Source organism: Ceratotherium simum, chromosome 27 (genome assembly GCF_057802395.1).
Source record: "Ceratotherium simum simum isolate JZ-2026a chromosome 27, ASM5780239v1, whole genome shotgun sequence".
Classification (NCBI taxonomy): Eukaryota; Metazoa; Chordata; class Mammalia; order Perissodactyla; family Rhinocerotidae; genus Ceratotherium; species Ceratotherium simum.
Genome location: NC_141926.1, coordinates 31,531,460 through 31,550,722, shown reverse-complemented (window position 1 = coordinate 31,550,722; position 19,263 = coordinate 31,531,460). Strand labels below are relative to the sequence as shown.

Sequence of the window (19,263 nt, the reverse complement as noted above, 5' to 3'; positions counted from 1 at the left end):
CCTAACGTAAACCATGGACTTTGGGTGATAACGATGTGTCAAAGAAGGTTCATCAATTTAACAAATGTACTTCTTTGGTGGGAGATGTTGCTAGTGGAGGAGGCTATGCATGTGTGAGAGTAAGGAGTATACGGGAAATCTCTGTTATTTTGCTGAATTTTGCTGTTAACCTAAAATTGACATAAAAATAAAGTCTATTTAAAAAACCCTGAATTTATCACCCTTTTATTTGACAATCACGCATCAGGTAACTAGATCTATTTACAGAGCATGCAATCCAGTGGGGGAGATTGACATTAGGCAAATAAGCAAGAGTACCGAGTACTACAGGAATAGAAAGGAGGGAAGCTGCAAGTAGTTGTGGGCTTGGGTGAGGCCGTACTGACCTCTGGAAAAGAAGATATTTTAAGCAACACATGTGGTGGGTCAGAGGAAGAGAAAAGATGAAGTATTTGAAGAACTCCATTAGTTCCCTAACTGGTAAGAGCTGGCAAATAAAGAAGGTTGGCCATAGATGAGGCAGGAGAGGTGAGAATATCCAGACCACAGGGGGCCTCATCAGCCCTGAGAAGGAGTTTGGAATTTTGCCTTTGGGGGATGGATAGTCACTGAGAGGTTTTATACAGAGAATGGTTATCATCTTTGGCTGTTCAATCTTCCTCTCTTGTTGAGGCTTCTTGAATAATCTTCTACCTCGTGAGTTGCAAATTGAACACCCTGGATCAGAAGCCTTGTACAGTCTGATAGGAATATCTCTTCTGAAATATCTTTTATATTTAAGATAAACAGGCACACTTTAATGTGTTATAAATAATTTTTATATACTAGAAAATACCATTGATTAAACTTGTATTCTCATTAATTGACTATATAAGTACCAATCTGAAATGATACTTATGAAAAAAAATATATTGCTCTAAAATGATGCCATTTTTATCTGTTTTATATGTTGAAATTCAAAGATTTCATTTGAAGAAAAGATTCTGTTGCATAAGAAGTTTGTAACGCACTGTCTCGCTGGGATTTATTGCCTTTAGTTTTTTCCATCCTCTAGTCAATCCTGCACATCACTTACAAATTGGTCAATGAAAACATCAGAATTGTTTGAATAAAACATTCACTTCTTTTCACTCTATTGTGTCTATTATATATGTCTAAGCCTCAACCTACCTTTACAGATGGCTTTTCCAGTTTCTCAAGAAGAATCTCCTGCTCAAAACAAATTGGTTTGTTTTCTTCTTTCTTTGTACTTTTCCATCCTGGCACATCAGTTTAAAGAATTCAACTTATTTCAAATAAGCTACTCTCCTCCAATTTCTCCTATCTTAATCTTACAAATCTTTCAAGGTACAGGCTAAATCCCATATCTTTTACAAAGATTTCCCTGATGAGGCCAACTAGTGCTGATTTTCTACTCTTCTGAACTTGTACTGACAATATTTTTGCATATTTACTTGAAAATTGATTATATACTGTCTTATGTCATTTCCAATATTGGTTTCTTTAACTGTTGTGTAATTTATTTCAGTATGTAACTTTTCACATGTTAATAGTATCTTTTCCTCAAGTGGATTTAAGCTACATTAAACTTATGACTATGGAACTATTCCTATTTGGCCACATCTGACATAATATCTTAAAAATAGTCAGTGATAAGCATATTTATTGATTTGAAATGAAAACACAAAAATTGCTTCATAATTCCACCACTGGATATTTCTCCAAAGAACCTGAAAACACCAATGTGTAAAGATACATGCACCCCTGTGTTCACTGCAGCATTATTCACAATAGCCGAGACTTGGAAGCAACCTAAGTGCCCATCAAGGGATGAATGGATAAAGAAGATGTGGTATATATACACAACGGAATACTATTCAGCCATAAGAAACGACGAAATCCAGCCATTTGTGACAACATGGATGGACTTTGAGGGTATTATCCTAAGCGAAATAAGTCAGAGGGAAAGGGTCAAATACCATATAAAATAAAACAACAACAAAGAGATAAGATAAAAACAACAAACACATAGAGACAGAGATTGGATTGGTGGTTACCAGAGGAGGAGGGCGAAAGGGATAATTAGGCACATGTGTGTGGTGATGGATTGTAATTAGTATTTGGGTGGTGAACATGAGAACATGATGTAATCCACGCAGAAATAGAAGTATAATGATGTACACCTGAAATTTATATGTGTTATAAACCAATGTTACCGAGATAAAAAAAAAAATACTTAAATGTCTTTCCTTAAGTTATTTATTTGATTTTAAATGCTATATTAAGTCAAACAAAAATATTTATAAGAAGCCTAATCACAAAAGAACTGCCCATTTTCAGTACAGAATGTGTGTGCTGTTATACTTCATCAATAATTATAATTAAATTTACTCCATAAAACTTGTTACAAAATAGCACAGTTTTTGATCCATAAACTAGTACATGTACTTTCTTTGTTTACACTGGCTTATGATCAGGGATATCATATATTTCAACAAAGAAAGAACATGTTCATATATTCAATCTTTCAAATGGAAGTAGTCAATTTTCTCCTAAAATTTCTCTACTTCATAAATACTAAACTAGTTTTGCTTCCAATAATCTAAAGGGAACATACATATGGAATGAAAATACACAGAGAACATAAGAGATAGAAGAAACTATGCTATATGTATCATGTGTTAAGGTAACATAGAAAAGATTGTAATTAATTGTCCTCAACTCACTTTTTTATTATTCAAATACCACCAGTCAAAGGAGAGCCTAACCATATAAATATTATTTTTGACATTATACAAACACATTGCATAATGTATTAAAGGACTAAAAAATATTTCAATAGCTATTCCACTTAACTAGAATCGGTGTTCATCACCAATTGTTCCAAGTCATTTCTACAAAGCTAATCTAGAACAGGAACGAGCAAACTCTCTTCCCCTTTGGAAGATAAGCAAAGCTGAGAAAAGTCCATGGATTTATCTCAGTAGTTTGTCAAGAAGTGGAAAATAGAGATAGAGGGAACAAAAGAAAGACTAGGAGAAGGACATGTAAGAATAGATGAGAGAAATTTGAGATACGGTGCATATCACTTGATGGGGAGAACTGTTCATCATCTCTGAGGTATTCATGTCTTAATCCATTCCAGAACAACAAATACTTAGGTTCATGCAGTTTCTGAAGAAAGGCAAGAAAGTAACAGATGCGCCTATAAATGTTATGAAAAGCGTAGCTCTGTTTTTTAGTTTCCTTCACATTTACAGACATGTATGTTATTTGAGTGATGGAATTTCAACTTTTTCTTGTAGTAACATAAAAAAATACTGTGAAAATGCTTCTAATGCCAAACCAAAGGTCTTTGGGGCCAGCTTTCCTAGAAAAGCTTTTGTTCTTTGACTTGCTGTCAGTGAAATATGAGGCATCATATTATCTGTCTCGCCTGGTGAATAATGAGAAAGATGACAACAAATCAATGTCGCATGTGAACTAACTTGTTAGAGGCCAGATACAAATACCAAATTACTAATAAAAATACAATAAAGTTCAGCACCCGCAAAAGCTTGCCAATCTCTAATTGCAATAACAAAGCAAAGCCTCAGTTTTCTATTGAATTACTACTGAATTCTTCCTAGTATTATACGATTATGTTAAAAATACATTATATTTCTAGCTAGGAACGAATACATTTTGACACACTTTTGTCAAGCTGAGAGAGGCATATTGATGAGAGGGAACACTTACCATGGTTGCTACAGTATTGAATTAACAATTAAATACTGTTCTATTTGGACAATGATTTGATAACTTTTGATATTTAGTACTGTGTGGATAAAAATGGCCCGAGAGGCTTGGAAAGAAAATGGATGATATCTGGGCTCTTAGAAACAATATTAAACATTTTAATAAAATACAAGAGACAATCTTTTTAAGATTGTGATTATTCTTGGCTAGGTTTATCTCCCAAATCTATCTCTTTCCCTCCATCCTACTGCCATTGCCGTATTTTATTTCCTGATCATTTTCATGATATTGGCCATTCTGCTGCAATATCCCATACATTATCTACTTACCCCAGCCTCATGTGCTCCAATCCATCATCTAAACCCAAAGATCAGAATCCCTATATGACATACAAGGCCTCACAATCAGCCTCAAAACATCTTCTCAGATTATCTCCTACCCTCTGCATATTTCAAACTCAACAAACTTCATACAGCAGCTATCTATTGCTGAAGGATTGAAACAAGCAATTAGATGAGTAATTAGATATTGTGATATGATGAGTACTACAATTGAGGAGTAAACTTAAGGAATAATGAAAAATAAAGGAAAGGCAAGTAACCTTAACTAGAATAGAGTGGGGTTTCCAAGGAAGATTGAGAAGTACTAAGGGAAGACTAACGAAGTTATTCCTTTTTTTCTCATCTTTTATTTTATTTCTACTTTTTGCCTTTGGCTAGGGAAATTTCTCTCCATCTGCACAGCAAATGGCGACATTAGTTACATTTGGTTGTAGTCCTTGGTTAACAGTTTATTCTGGTGTGGAGGCTACTTTAGATTAGGGACTATCTCTCATTATCTTTGTCCTTTTTGCTTCTGGCTCAGAGCCTGGCACTCAATAGCCACCCAACTCTGGGTACTACTACTTGTGAGTAAATGATTCAAGATTCACCTCAAAACTCAACTTCCCTGGCATACATGACTATCTCCTTCTGTATGCAAATTATTATTTTGTACACACTGCTCATCTAGGGCTTGTCATACAAAATTGTGTCTGAGTGTGTGTGTGTGTGTGGTTTCTGGTCTCCACCCCCCACTCCTGGGAGCTCCCTAGATCAGGGATCAGATCTTCTTATTAATTGTATTTGTTTCTTTCACCTCTGTTGCTTTTCTTCCTAGCACTGGGCTTAGCACTTCTTACGGACTTAAAAAAAATGTATGTTGAATAATAGAGATTATGATATATTAAAAACAACAAAAACAGGGGGCAGCCCCATGGCTTGGCAGTTAAGTGTGTGTGCTCCACTACTGGTGGCCTGGGTTCAGATTCCGGGCACGCACCGACGCACTGTTTGCCCGGCCATGCTAAGGCAGCGTCCCACATACAGCAACTAGAAGGATGTGCAACTATGACATACAGCTATCTACTGGGGCTTTGCGGAAAAAAAAAAAAAAAAAAGGAGGAGGATTGGCAATAGATGTTAGCTCAGAGCCAGTCTTCCTCAGCAAAAAGAGGAGGATTGGCATGGATGTTAGCTCAGGGCTGATCTTCCTCACAAAAAAAAAAAAACAAAACAAAAACCATATATTACCATAAGAAGTACAACTGCAGAATCCTTTATTGTTAGAAATAAAAACTATTAAAAACAAAAAGGTAACTTCTAAAGTTTTTGTTGTTTGTATTTCAAGAAAACCTTAAACCTGCATGAGTTTCAACAAGGTATATAAACAATTCTATAGAAATCTTCTGCAAAATATTCAAGGTTAATATCATGAATAGCAGAGTATAAATAATCTAGGAAGTGTTCAAAAATCTTTCCTTTTCAGTATTATAAGGTTTTCACATTAGGAAACACAAAAGTATAAAGAATATATCAATAAATTAATAAAATCATCCCAAATTTCCTAGTTTTAATTTATTCTTGTCATATTGACTTTAAATATGAATTTTCATTATGAACAATTGAAACAAGAACTTTCAAGTATTGACCTTTAAAAAATTGAGTCCAAAGAATAAGAAAATTGAAATTTGTTGTCAGTTTACTGATAGGGTAAGACTTAACTACTATTTTTGTTAAGAGTGATGAAATTTTTTCCAGAAAATACTAGGTACTAAGGCAAATAACTTAAAGGTAAATAAGAACTAAATTACATACCACAAAGACTTTGAATATATATATTCAAAAAAATATATATTTCAAAATATATATTTCTTTACCTATCTAGAATATCCAATGGATTTTTAGAAATCTTTTAGAAAATTAAAATAATTTACATTCCCAAAATAGGTGGAAACAACTTTATATCTTAACGTTCTGAAAATAATTTGTATCAAAAAATAAAAATCTACACTAATGTATTATTTCATTTATCAAATGAATATTTCCAACTCTACTGCTGGGCAACAAAATCAAGTGAGAAGTTTAGCATTTATTTAGAATGAATTACAGTTTTATTTCATTGGGTAATAGACACTGTTATAGTCTACGTATTTTTTAAGTAGACTTAGTGGGAAAGGAAAAAAGAAAGATTCCAAATTACTTACAATTTTCATGTGATCTGAGTTCAAGATTTTATGCTTATAAATGTTTAATGGTACTACTTTCTCTTCCCAGTTTACAAGTTCCATTTCCCCATTTTCTGACTACAGCCCTTAAAATGCAGATTTCTAAGCCCTGTAATAATCTTGTCTTGTAGAATACAAATCTCTGGTTTTTCTTTGCCCAGGATCCATGTGACATGACACGTTTATGTTATTGATATGTATTACATAAGATGATGTGCAGAATTTGATTTTTTTAAAAAGTCATAGAAAGAGGGTGTGCTCTTCATTTCCTATTTCAAATATGAACTTTTTTTTAAAAAGTAAAATAATGATATACATACATACAACTAAAGTCCCACGGAAGCAAATGAAGCCCTTTGGAGGGAAAGATAGAGAGAAAAAATATAGAGGTATGCATATGTATATATATGCATATCTATTTATCTGTGTGTTTAATGCATTTACAAAGATATATGTATTATATAACCAGAAGAAAAAGCAAATGAGGTCATGTGAAGGAAGCAAACGTAGTGATGTAGAAAGTTCTAATTATGAAAATTAATCTGAAGACCCCAAGACAGTAGTTACATAAAAAGAAAAGAAGATAGAAAAATTTATAAGCATGTACATATGACCTTTATGTGAAACAAGACAGGAAACAAAACCATTATTCAAAGAAACTGAGGTATTTTGATATTTAAATACTTCTAAATAAAGAAAAACTTGGAAAAACTGCCTTTATTCTGTATTTTTCAGTTTCAGTCAAAAGCAATGGTGACCTGGGAACCGTGAGGGAGACAGAGCAGTTAGAATTATTCAAATAGAAAAAGATACTTGCGGATGTTTCTTCCGACTTGCTCTTTTTTTTGGATTAGAGAATAAAAAGTATCAATCTCTTTCTGTTTTAAAATCAATTAACACTTAAACCTAACAGAGGAAAGCAAACTAACCCTTGTGAGATGTTTGGGAAAGAATAAGGAACCTGGTCACATTTAAAGGCCCTCAAAGGAAATTTTAAAATGGTTTTGTTACAGAGTGTGCGTTGGCTTCAACATCTTTTATTGTTCTGGCCCCTAAATTCCCATCAAAGCTGATGATTAAAGCTCTACCCACTGGCCAGGTCCCTACAATTACCCCATTGTGATGGAGATCGACAGTGGGCGCCCTGCTATGGCCAGGCATCAAGTCATTAGAGAACGGTGAGGGATGATGAAGAAGGTTATTTTAATTCCCTTTTCAGCCCTCTCAGGAGTGGCTCTTAAGTTCACAGAGCTGTGGGTACTTGCTTTCAAACTAACAAGCAATATTATAAATGGAGGCTGCATTATCGTGATTGCAGACAATCTAAGGCACTTGACGGCCAAGGATTCCAGGTCCTCAACATGGGCTGTGTTGTATTTATCAGCTAGAAATATATAGATGGTGCAAACAATAAAAGAGGGGGGAAGCAATGAACTGGCTAGGAAGGGGGCAGGACAAACAGTAAGAGAACACAGAATAAAGACAAAAATGCACAACACAGAGAGGAATATAACCCTGGGCACTTTGTTGGTATATAAAACATTTTTACCCATTTTCTTGCTGTTCCACTGCATAGTGTTCCAGCTCTGTGCCAGGAAGGGGCTGGACTGGGGGAGGAGGTAGTGGAACATTGGCCCAGGTCGATCCATTGTTTTTCTGTGGTTTAGAAGAGTTTTTATTTTTCTTCTTTTTTCCACCTTTCCCACCTGAAAGTAATAATGTGTTTATTCAGACAGACTGAATATCAGAAGAAACAGAGTACATCAGATGGGAAGATGTATTTATGTTTTCAAAACACCAGAATCAGTATGTTACAGTTGTTAAAAGCTACAAACAATGAAATGATATAATCACAAAAACATTTTTATAAATCACTCAAAATGATATTGTTTCTTTCCCAATGCATTAACTGTGGAGCTGAATAAACCAAAAACATGGCTGCTGTAGAAAAGCACATTTATTGATTTATTCACGTCTGCTGCCTCCACGTTTTCATTGTTAGATGAAATAATGGGCCATAACAAATTCTTTCAAATGTCAGATTTTAGTGCGTTTATAATGCTCTTTTGCATAATCTCTCTCAGTGGAAAATGCAGTGTCTAAGGATACAGGCTAAACTTTTCCATTAGAATTTACTCAATTTAATTAATCCAGGAGAGTAACAGTTTTCTCTCAAAAGTAACTGATAAAAATCAATCAACTACAATCTGGAGGATGCTTCTAACTCTTTCACAATGATATGTTTCATAGAATTTTTAACTAATGAATGGCACAATTATTTTTGCATATAGTGAGAGTAGTTCCCAGATGTTTTAAGCGTAACATTTTCTAAAATTCCAAAAAGGGGGGAAAATTAATGGAAATACAGTAATCGGTTTCAGTACTGTTGTAATACAAATGAATTCATGCACAAAACGAGCAGAAAGTAACTTGGTAGCATATGAGCCATATCTGGAATTACTGGAGCTTAACGAAATGTAAAAATAAAACATCTTTTGTGTAATGCAGTACTTTTCACTCTTCCTAAATGGACCACAGTTTGATGCAGGAATGAGTACTTCTTGAGCAGAATGACAAAGGATGCTTCAGGGGAACTTAACTTCTGTCACTCCTGCTACAGTATATACCTATATTTCCAAAAAATGTTATTGACCCTTTGGACTTCATCTTTATGAAACTAAAAATTATGAGCATCAAATATTTGTGTAGCAGGACTATCTAGCCATAGAGATATCACTAGAAGTCTGCCTCATCTCCTTTCTCCAATAACTAATCTGCATCAGCCAGTTCAGAAAATTATATAATTTAATAACTTATTGGAGTGCCAGAAAGCAATGAAACCATTAAACTGGACATATACACTATTGTTGATTATGGAATTATGTCCGTTTTCTAGGTCGTGTGCACATGCACACACATCTTTTGAAGAGCATCCTTGCCAAAAAAGCGCTTTCACCTTTCCTTTCACTTCTTATCTTTGGCAGAATGAGAGGTATTACGAGAAAGGAGAGCAGATATCTTCTGCTTTGAGAATAAGAATTTGATCTCCAGGTTTGAAGACTAGTTTCTCACTTGCTTGATAAGTTACTCAATAGATATCACCTCAATTTCCACACATGTAAAACAGATGTAAAGTTACTACTTCTTTGGGTCATTTGAGGATTACAAGAGATAATGCATGTAAAGGGCTCAGAATGTACAGAATGCTCAATAAATGCCAGTCATCATTATTCTTTCCCATCTCCTCAATCTCACAGCAAACCTGGTTCTACCTGTCTCTAAAGTCTTGGCGACGCCCAACTTCTCCAACCCCAGTGAGTATCCCAGAAATAGCCTGATTCTCAGAATAAGAATAATACACTTGCTTGAATTTGTCTGTAATTTTTGTGTTTAAGTTGGATAAGCCTTATCCTTTGTTTCCTAAGTCACCAAAATCACAAACAAGGATTGTATCTTTTTTTGTAGTATCAGAACTATATTTCCATAATTAAAAGAGGAATGGGTTGGGTCACATGTCCATCACAGCCTTTTCCCTAGTTGTGCCTCCTTTATTCCTTATATATTTATATATGTGCAGTGCTTTTTTCACTTTTCATGGCACTTTTAGAAATGTTATATGATCACCACCAAAACCGAGCAACGCAAATAGGGACGCTCTTACATCTCCATTTTATAGATGAGAAAATGGGGGTTCTTTCTGAGTGTTATGTGGTTCTTATTCACACAGAAAGAGAACAAAAAATTTAGAATGTGGTAGCTTTACTGGAGATTACTATTTCTGGAACTCTGAACCCAACTCTGCTTAAGTCCTAGCCCAAGATCAAGAAAGCCATTATCAACTTTTCCAAACAACAGACTTAAAAATGTATTGTGGAAATGGAGCTAATTCATACAGGAAATCTGCAAGGACTTTCCATCCAACATTCACTTTTCCCTCTCATTGTGGGCAGTCTTGGTAGGACTGTCAATCAACATGCTTTGTCTTCTCTTAGCAATGAGCTAAGAGGTGGGCTCTTAGAATGGTGGTGGGCATATGACATAAGCTAAGGGCATTAAATTCTCTGTCTGAGATCTAAATCTTGAGCTAAGTGAGCCACAGTCTGTTGGTGTTACTTTCAACCAAAGACCCTCAAACATTTTAAGGTAAGAACTGCCTCCATTATGTTTAGGAGAACATATTTTGATGACTTGCAAACATATTTGACCCATCTCTCTTCAACTCAAAACGTAAATATTTGGATTTATATTTTTTCTTATGCTGAACAAATGACTTCTATGTAAAGAAAATTATGAAAACACCATATTTTCAAATTAAACTTATAGTCTATTTTTTAAAAATACTAGTGTATAAAAAGATTTAGTTATTGCTACTGATATTGTGCTATATATATGTGTGTATATATATGTATATATAGCTAATTATGATTGCAGATACTATTTTGAAAGATCTGAGTTTTGTTTTATATTTTTTAATGGCTGGATTTAACATAAGTGCTCAGATTATGTATTGAATAAACTATAATAGTGTTTCAAAGAGGACGGGAGATTCACTCAAATAATTCAGAAATGTCAAATTTTCTTTATTGCTGTGATTATTTTAAATTGGTTTCATCACTGTGCACAAATTAAGAAAATCTTATAATATGATATGATTAGATATCCATAGGGCAGTTTGATCTTAAATTTGAGCCTTGGAAACATACCTATGATTATTAAAAGAAAACAAACTCTGTCATATTGAACTCAATTGGACTAAACTAAAAAGGGAACAATCAATTCACTCTCACCTCCTAAAGAATGCTCTCTATCACAGATTTAAGTAATTTTCTATTCAAATGTAGATGAAGTAGTTAATATAATTCATAGATATATAGAAATGTCACTCAGGAGATTAATGGATTCAAAAAAGCAGAAAGCGCTATTGTGAATCATGTTCTGCTTACAATTACTCGAAAGATAACTTTTAAAACTTAGTGGCCATCAACATACACAGAATATTTAATGAAAGATTCACAGAAGGTCTTAGGTAACCCATGGCTTACAGTATATAGATTTTTTTATATATATATTGCTTGAGACTTTATATACCTTGAACAAAATTAGCCTAGAATGAATTACTTTTTAATTATTCAGTACAATTGTGGGACTCATTATAAATAAATGACAGATAAATGACATATAAGGTTATTCAAAAGATTTCCCTATATTATTAAGCCAGTTGAAATTCATAATAGATGTTTAAAATTTTCTGGATTCTATAATGTATCTAAGTCTACCAATAGATAAGAAGAGCAAATGGCTCATTTTGGAGGGAAGAGAGAGCATTAACATTTTCAGACTGAAAGGGTTCTATCTCCTGAGGAAAAGTCATTTAGCAAATGTTACCCTAACGATGTAAAAGAGTTAACTCTTAACGGCCTTGATGCCTGGTACCCTGTAACATATCATAATACACTATAATCCTTTACTAAGAACCTGTAGTTAAAAAAAATTCATATAAACAAATAGCATATCATGAATATAAAAAATTTTAGAAATGTGAAGATAAAGTCATCAGTCATACAATGTACATGTTATGGTTGGAAGTTAGAGTGTGTTGACTACGACCTCCTCATTTTAGAGGTGAGGATCCTCGGGCCTGGAGAATATCACTTATATTCATTATGATCGCTATATATTTCTGTCCAGTAAAATGTGTTTTTTCCCCACATGTGCTATACAATACCTACATTATAGATTGTTAGTTTGGCTGATATATCTCAAATATATATTAAAATTTACAGCATAAAATAATTTTCAATATGAAATATTGCATTTTTTTGGAAATTAAATGTGAAGAACAATGTCCCATATTAACATTCTTGTTTAGCATAGTTTATCAGCACCTTATTCTAAATAATCTCATTCAATAGATAATAAATCCCATTACAGTCATGTGCCACATAACAACATTTTAGTCAACTATGGATCGCATATACAATGGTGGTCCTGTAAGATTAGTACCATATAGCCTAGGTGTGTAGTAGCTATACCATCTAGGTTTGTGTAAGTGTTATGGGGAGGAAGAAATTTTTTTCTACTCTTCTAGGTTTTTCTGGCTTTTCTAAGAATTAAATTGACATGAGACAGATTAACAGGGGAAAAACAAAAAAAGTTTAATAACATATATACATGGGAGGAACCCAGGAAAACTGAGTAGCTTGGCAAAATGGCCACAGTCCTCACTTTAAATACCATCCTCAGCTAAAGACAAAAGATGTTGTGGGTGGGGAGAGTCAGGGACTTCAAAGGGAAGGAAGGCAATTCACAGGTAGGTGAAAAGGAGCAAATGTTTGGAAAACAATTGTTTGGCCACCTGGAAACAGGAGAACACTGAGGGGAGCCCAACAAACAGGCTTTTCTAGGCTCCTCCCTGTCTACCACCTAGTTCCTGGTATGCTAAGGTGATAGCTCCCTTCCTGAGACAGACTTTCTTATCTGAATTCTTTTAGGTAGTTAAGGGGGAGGTAACACAAAAAACTTTCTGAGTCTTTAGTTTCTTAAAAATAATCAGCCTAAAATAATCCTTACATTAAACAGACACATTTTGAGGTGGCAAATTTTGTTCCCCTTCAGTACACTCTGTGATATTCACACAACGATGAAATCACCTAACAACGCATTTCTTAGAACATACCCCTGTCATTAAGTGATGCATAACTATACATGACATCTTGGAAAGATTGTCCAAAAATAGGAAGTCAGATCACTGGAATCCTCATATTATGAAAAATCCCTAAAATCATTCGCATTTTAGTTGAATTCATCTTTTCATGTCCGTGCCGTGGAGTTGACTTTTCTGTATGATCTTTTTATTGTAAAGTTTTCTTGACTCTTAAGTAGGATTCAAGGCAGATAAAACTCATCTGCTCTTTAATGAATAATGTTCAGTAAAATGGCACTATTTTTCAATAAATACATCCTTATACACTTAGTACGTAAATAGTGACAGTAATTTTTATTCCCCCCCCAAAGCATGATTTTATTAGGATTAATTGTTATTGTCATTTGAAAGATAAATGTCTGACAGTGAGTTGTGATTCAGTATTTCTTCAAGGTTGTTAGGAACACAGGTCATATGCTGGTGACAAACAAATATTTCTCCTTACTGTGATGAGACCAACCTGAGAGACTGCCACTCCTCTCTGAGCTGTTGTGAGAGCTGGTGGTGCTGAAATCCTGTGACTGGTTGTGTGGCATTCTATTAGACAATCCCTCAGCCAATCGGTAGTCAGGGATGTAAAGTAAGGCTAAGGGTTAAAGGGCAGAGGTCATAGTGGCATCATGTGATTAGTTCACAGCACAAGCCCATGCAGAACATGCAGTTAGCAACTCAGAAGCAGATGTGTAGGACAGGGGAAGAATGTTTTGTCTATCCTGCCTAATGGAAGTCAAAATGGATTACTGATCACTCTACTGAAAAAGAGCTGAAAGGATGAAACCGATTGGTGTTGGTGTGTGGTGGTAGCAACGGTGGCGGTGGTGGTGGTAGGGATTGTGCAAGGTACTGAATACATGCCGATATATTTTTTTAGTTTAGGTAGTGAACCTGGTAATGAATCACTAAACTGAACAACAAATACTAATTTCTACCTCATGCACAAATGATATGAAAACAACTCCTCAGGAAATAAGAACCTGACTCACCATTGTTACCTTTGTTCTGATCAGGTAGAGAATAACCAAATCCCATCAGATCTGTTTTTTGCTGAATTGAGCTTTTCCATTGTGGATCAGGCAGATCGACAGCCAATTCATGTATGCTATTGGAATGCAAGATCTGTGTTGTGGCATATGGGGTAGCCTGTGTTATTTGGCTGGAACTGTTGTAAGTGGTTTTGGTCGTGAAGTCAATGCTGCTATAAATGGCTCCATCTGAGAGCATCGTTGCTGTTTTATCCCCTTGGCCTGGAACCGGTGGCAGGACATCTGCAGACATAGGGAAATGAAACAATTTAATGATGCACAGGAAGCCCCAAACTATCAGGATGGAAGAAGAAAAATACATGTGTCATGCTGCACGTTTGCATTTCAGCTGAGATGGGCTTCATGAGCCAGTGAAGGGTAGATGATGTACAACCATTGCCAAGCTATCAGCCTCGGTGACAGGCAGGCCTACCGCTCGTCCTTCACGTCTCACTGCTTAACACACTCCATCCCCAACTTTCTTCAACCATGAATAAGAAGTTTGGGACATTGCACTATTGAAAACTCTTTCAGTTGTTCATTCTGTTTTAGAACCAATGACATTGTTAGCTCTTTACAGAAGCAACGATAAGAGTGAATCTACAAATCACAGATGAAAACATCTTTTTCCACTTTATCCCAAAAGACATGGGATACATGCTGAATAGAAGCAAAAAGTTCCAAAATTTTACTATGCAAACTACGAGGTAAATTTTTGTGAAGTTTCAACTTGTCATTTATCTGATTTGATTTCACAGATCCAGAAATGGAGTGCAATTGATGGTAGCAAATGTGTTGGGGTTTTTTTCTTGGATAACAAAGGAAAATTTTCATGAATAAGTCATTTTCACAATGCAGCAAGATTTAACTATATAAAGAGCAGTCTGAGTGATCAGTGAGCTGAATTTATGCTACTAACTCTTGGAAGTGAAGAATTATAGTTTCAAGTTGTAATACGGCAAGAGTAAAATTAAATTTTAGGAACAACACTGAATCTCAATCAGTCCGTTTATCATTTTGGTGTGCTGAATTATCCTTAGATGACGCTTTATAATTCAGAACTGCCACATCTCTCCTGAGCTCTCATTTTCCCTTTTCAGAAGAAAGATACTAGAATGCGAAAAAAAAATCACTAAATAACCCTATTTTTAATCATGTGGAGTTAAAGTGAACCCAATTATAGTTGTTCCTTAATAATCTATGTTCTAAAAGCCACACTTCATAGGACTCAAAGTCATCAGCTCACTTGATTTCCTCCTTGTAGAAAATTTTCCACTACTTATAGTACTGTAATATTAAGTAATAAACCAAATTATTTCTATCAAAACCAATTTATCATCACAAAGAGGAAGCTGAAGTAGGAACTTAGCCAAAATATCCTAAAACTTTTAGATTCGATGATATCCAACAGTACTTGAAATAAGGATTTTTATAAAAGTATTAATTTTGCTTTGGAATTTTACAAAAGTGAAAAATTGTCTTCTTTAGCAACAATAACAAGACACTTCTAATGTATTTTGTACACTGTATAATTTAGGTCTTTCTGAAGGTTTTGAAGTCTAGAACTCCAACTTGCTTTACAATTAAGTGAAGAAGTACTTTATTGAAGTAAATATTTTAAATGTACATCAGTGAGATTGTTAAATATATTCAAATTTGTAATATTTCACAAAGTTGTATAAGAAAGTAAAATTGATTTTTGATTTCAGAATTTCATAACTACTTTCTTGTCTTTCTTGCTTTTAGCTATAAACTAAGGAGAAAATTTGATGAAGAAGCATATTTCATTCTCAAGTGTCAGTATAATTTTTATTCTCAAAAACTTTTAATATTCAATAATATATCAAAATTGTGAAAATAGATCCTTCACTCTGGGGAAGTTTCAGAGTTGTGTTTCTGCCACCTCGACCACGTCTTTCACCAATGAATATCAACTGGATAGACATGTTTCTCCAACATGGGCCCCAACTTCCCAACGCTTTGAACTTGAGGCTCTCCAAAGCTTTAGATTGACATGGTGAGCCACTTCAACTGCAAGCTTTTGAAACGGTTGTGTGTTCAAATGTTTAAAAATGGAAAAAAGGAGTCCAGGAATCTAATCCTACATAATGTTACTCTGCAACAACTAGAGATATGGCTCTAGAAATGGAATCTCTCTCTCCCTGCTGGATGAAATCAGTGAGTGTTCAAGTCTAAGTGCTTCTATATTGATTTCTGGGCTGCATATTTCCTTCACATATTATTTGATCACTTCTACAATTTCAAAAAGAAATTGAATTATATCTCAACATTGAAATACTGGAAGATTATACATGAATATCTGGATGTGGGGGATCATCCTATCACATCATATGGTTTGGAAGGCTGGGCCAGCCTTCCTCCCAACAGCCTGGACCTGAAGAGGTGCTGCCGTCTTTCGGCAGGACCTTCCAGTTTCCATTTCTCACTGGCCACACCGGCCCATCCTTAGTGCTTTAGGTTGTCTGACCGGCACTTGTTAACATTTTAGAGTTTAGTGTAACCTACTAGAAACTGAAAAAAAAAACAAAACAAAACCAAAAGATTTTCTCCATCTTTAGGCATTTATTTCTTGATATAAAGATAGAACGGTGTGCTAGTCCAATACAAATACAACAAGTAAAAGGGGCAGCTATTCCTTGATTCATAAAAGCTTTGGAAACAGCATTTCTTTTGACAACATCAGTCTGGGTTGGGCAGGGAGCAGTGTTCTGCTTTCCTGGTGAGGAGATGCTCAGGTACGGAACCTACCCATGGTAAAGTGATAGCTGAGGAGTCATACAACTTATCTATTCTCTCTTTTACTCCAATGACGCCTTTTGGGCACTGATTGTGTATCAAGCTTTGTATAGTCATCTGCTTAATCCACTTTATACACCTATGAGGTAGGGATGGTTATTTTCTGTATTTTACTTGGAGAATGGGAGGGAGCTCCCCTTCTTATAGTTGGTATTGACAGAATGCAGACTTATGCAATAATTAGTAACTTTATTATTTGAAATATTATTTTAATTATATTCAAACATGCATTGGTACTTAATTTGTGAGGAGAAAATACTAGTATCCACGATTATTCTTCTAAGTCAATATGTTTATACACTCATACATGTGAAATCCACCACTGAGGCTTACAATGGACTCAAGAGCTAAACCCAGCTCTGGGTCTCCTGCATTAATTCCACCTAGAAGTATAGAAATCCTCCAGTGGATTCATCCAAACTTTCCTGTATTACAGCACTAGTCTCCTAATTAATCACCCCAATTTTCCACTCAAACTCCATTCTCCACCCAGCAGCAGGCTGGATGACTTAAAACAGGACTTGGATCCTAGTATTCACCTCTTATAAATCCATCAATGGTTTCTGATTACCCTTTGGACAAAGTTTAAAGTCTTTGTGTAGCTTTGAAGGCCCTCGGTTATCTGTCCCTCTGTATTTCCTTCCGCCTCTGCTGCCTTGCACTTTATACTCAAGTCATTAGGAAATTCTTACATTTCTCAAATAGGCCAATGTCTCTCTTTATTTATGGAACTTAAAATGTGGTAGTTTCTCCTCCATACATTTTTTTTTTTTTGGTGAGGGAGATCAGCCCTGAGCTAATATCCGTGCTAATCCTCCTCTTTTTGCTGAGGAAGAGCGGCTCTGAGCTAACATCTATTGCCAATCCTCCTCCTTTTTCTCCCCAAAGCCCCAGTAGATAGTTATATGTCATAGTTGCACATCCTTCTAGTTGCTGTATGTGGGACGCGGCCTCAGCATGGCCGGAGAAGCAGTGCGTCGGTGCGCGCCCAGGATCCGAACCCAGGCCGCCAGTAGCGGAGCGCGTGCACTTAACCACTAAGCTATGGGGCCGGCCCTCCTCCATACACTTTTGACTAATCCTTACCTCTCCTTCAGATATCTACTTAAATAACACTCCATTCATAGAACTTTCTTACTCCCAATGGGAACTCTTTCATGTGGGGTACTGTCAAGACAACTTCAGTTCATTTCCTGTCTGCACAACCTTCTGCCAGTGGAAAATATATATCTGACAAACCGAACACTGGGACCAGAGCCGTCTCTAGTCCCATCTTTCTCTAAGCTCATTGCCCTCCTATCGACTGGATGAAAAGGTGGAGGGAAGGAGATGGTAATTATTTATAGTAGGTCCAATTCTGTCTCCTTATGAAGAACTATGGAGAGGACCCTGGCACCAAATTCTGGAGACTTTGGCATGTCAGCTACTTAGCACCCTTTTGTCTTTCATTTGGGGTACCAGTTATCAATTGCAGAACTACAGGAAAGTTCTCTCAAAACATGTTCTTATATTTATTTGTGTCTACTCCTTATATGATATATTATATGAGGGTAAGGACCATCTCTCTTTATATCAATATTATATTTTTACTGTCTGCCACAGAACACAGGACATAATCAATAAATACATGTCGAATGAGATTTAGAGAAGTGAAATGACAGGGCCGGCCTGGCGGCATAGCGGTTAAGGTCACATGCTCTGCTTGGGTGGCCCAGGGTTCGCCGGTTTGGAGCCTGGGCGCAGACCTACTCACCACTCATCAAGCCACACTGAGGCATCATCCCATATAGAAGAGCTACAACTCTACAACTATGATACACAACTATGTGCTGGGGCTTTGGGAAGAAAAAAGAAAAAGAGGAAGATTGGCAACAGATGTTAGCACAGCGCCAGTCTTCCTCAAAAAAAAAAAGTTCAAAAACAGGTATTGCTTCAAAATTCATGCCTCTAAAAAAATAAAGAAGCGAAATGACTAGTCTAAAATCCTAAGGCCTAGTTTAGTAACAGTGTACTAATAGTCCTAAAAACTAAAGGTATTATGAATATTTATCTTCTTGGTTAGGAATGACTTCCTTAAAAGCTTAGTTTTACTTAAGGTAATATGGACTCAGTAGTTTTATAATAAAATATTTAGCAAATGTACAGCACACATGCTTCACTAATTTTAATTATGGAAGAAAATAGTCTTTAGTATGTTTTTTTAAAAAAATATCTAGGAAAGCTGGAAAATAAATAACAAATAACAAAATTTTGAAAAACACAACTTACCTCCACGCCCAAAATTCCCAATCTCATTTGGGCCGCTATTGCTATTGTTTACTGGCAAGCTCGTGGCTGGCCATGAATCAGCAAGCCATGGATAATTGGGATCACCAGCATTTAGAAGACCTGGACGGCTAAAACAGAAATTAAAAGGAAATCAACCCACAGGGCTCAAT

At 35.5% G+C, this 19,263-nt stretch overlaps 1 protein-coding gene across 8 annotated transcripts in view; it reads right to left on the bottom strand.

Moving 5' to 3' along the window:
- Positions 1 to 19,263, bottom strand: part of ROBO2 (roundabout guidance receptor 2) — a 593,028-nt gene that overhangs the window by 32,528 nt on the left and 541,237 nt on the right. For all 8 annotated transcript variants that reach the window (XM_087418202.1, XM_087418199.1, XM_087418200.1 and 5 more), the window contains 3 exons: positions 19,094 to 19,221; positions 13,970 to 14,251; positions 7,833 to 7,989 (listed from right to left, as the gene is read on the bottom strand). In XM_087418202.1, the coding sequence (XP_087274328.1) occupies positions 7,833 to 7,989; positions 13,970 to 14,251; positions 19,094 to 19,221 (567 nt within the window). The remainder of the gene's footprint in view (positions 1 to 7,832; positions 7,990 to 13,969; positions 14,252 to 19,093; positions 19,222 to 19,263) is intronic.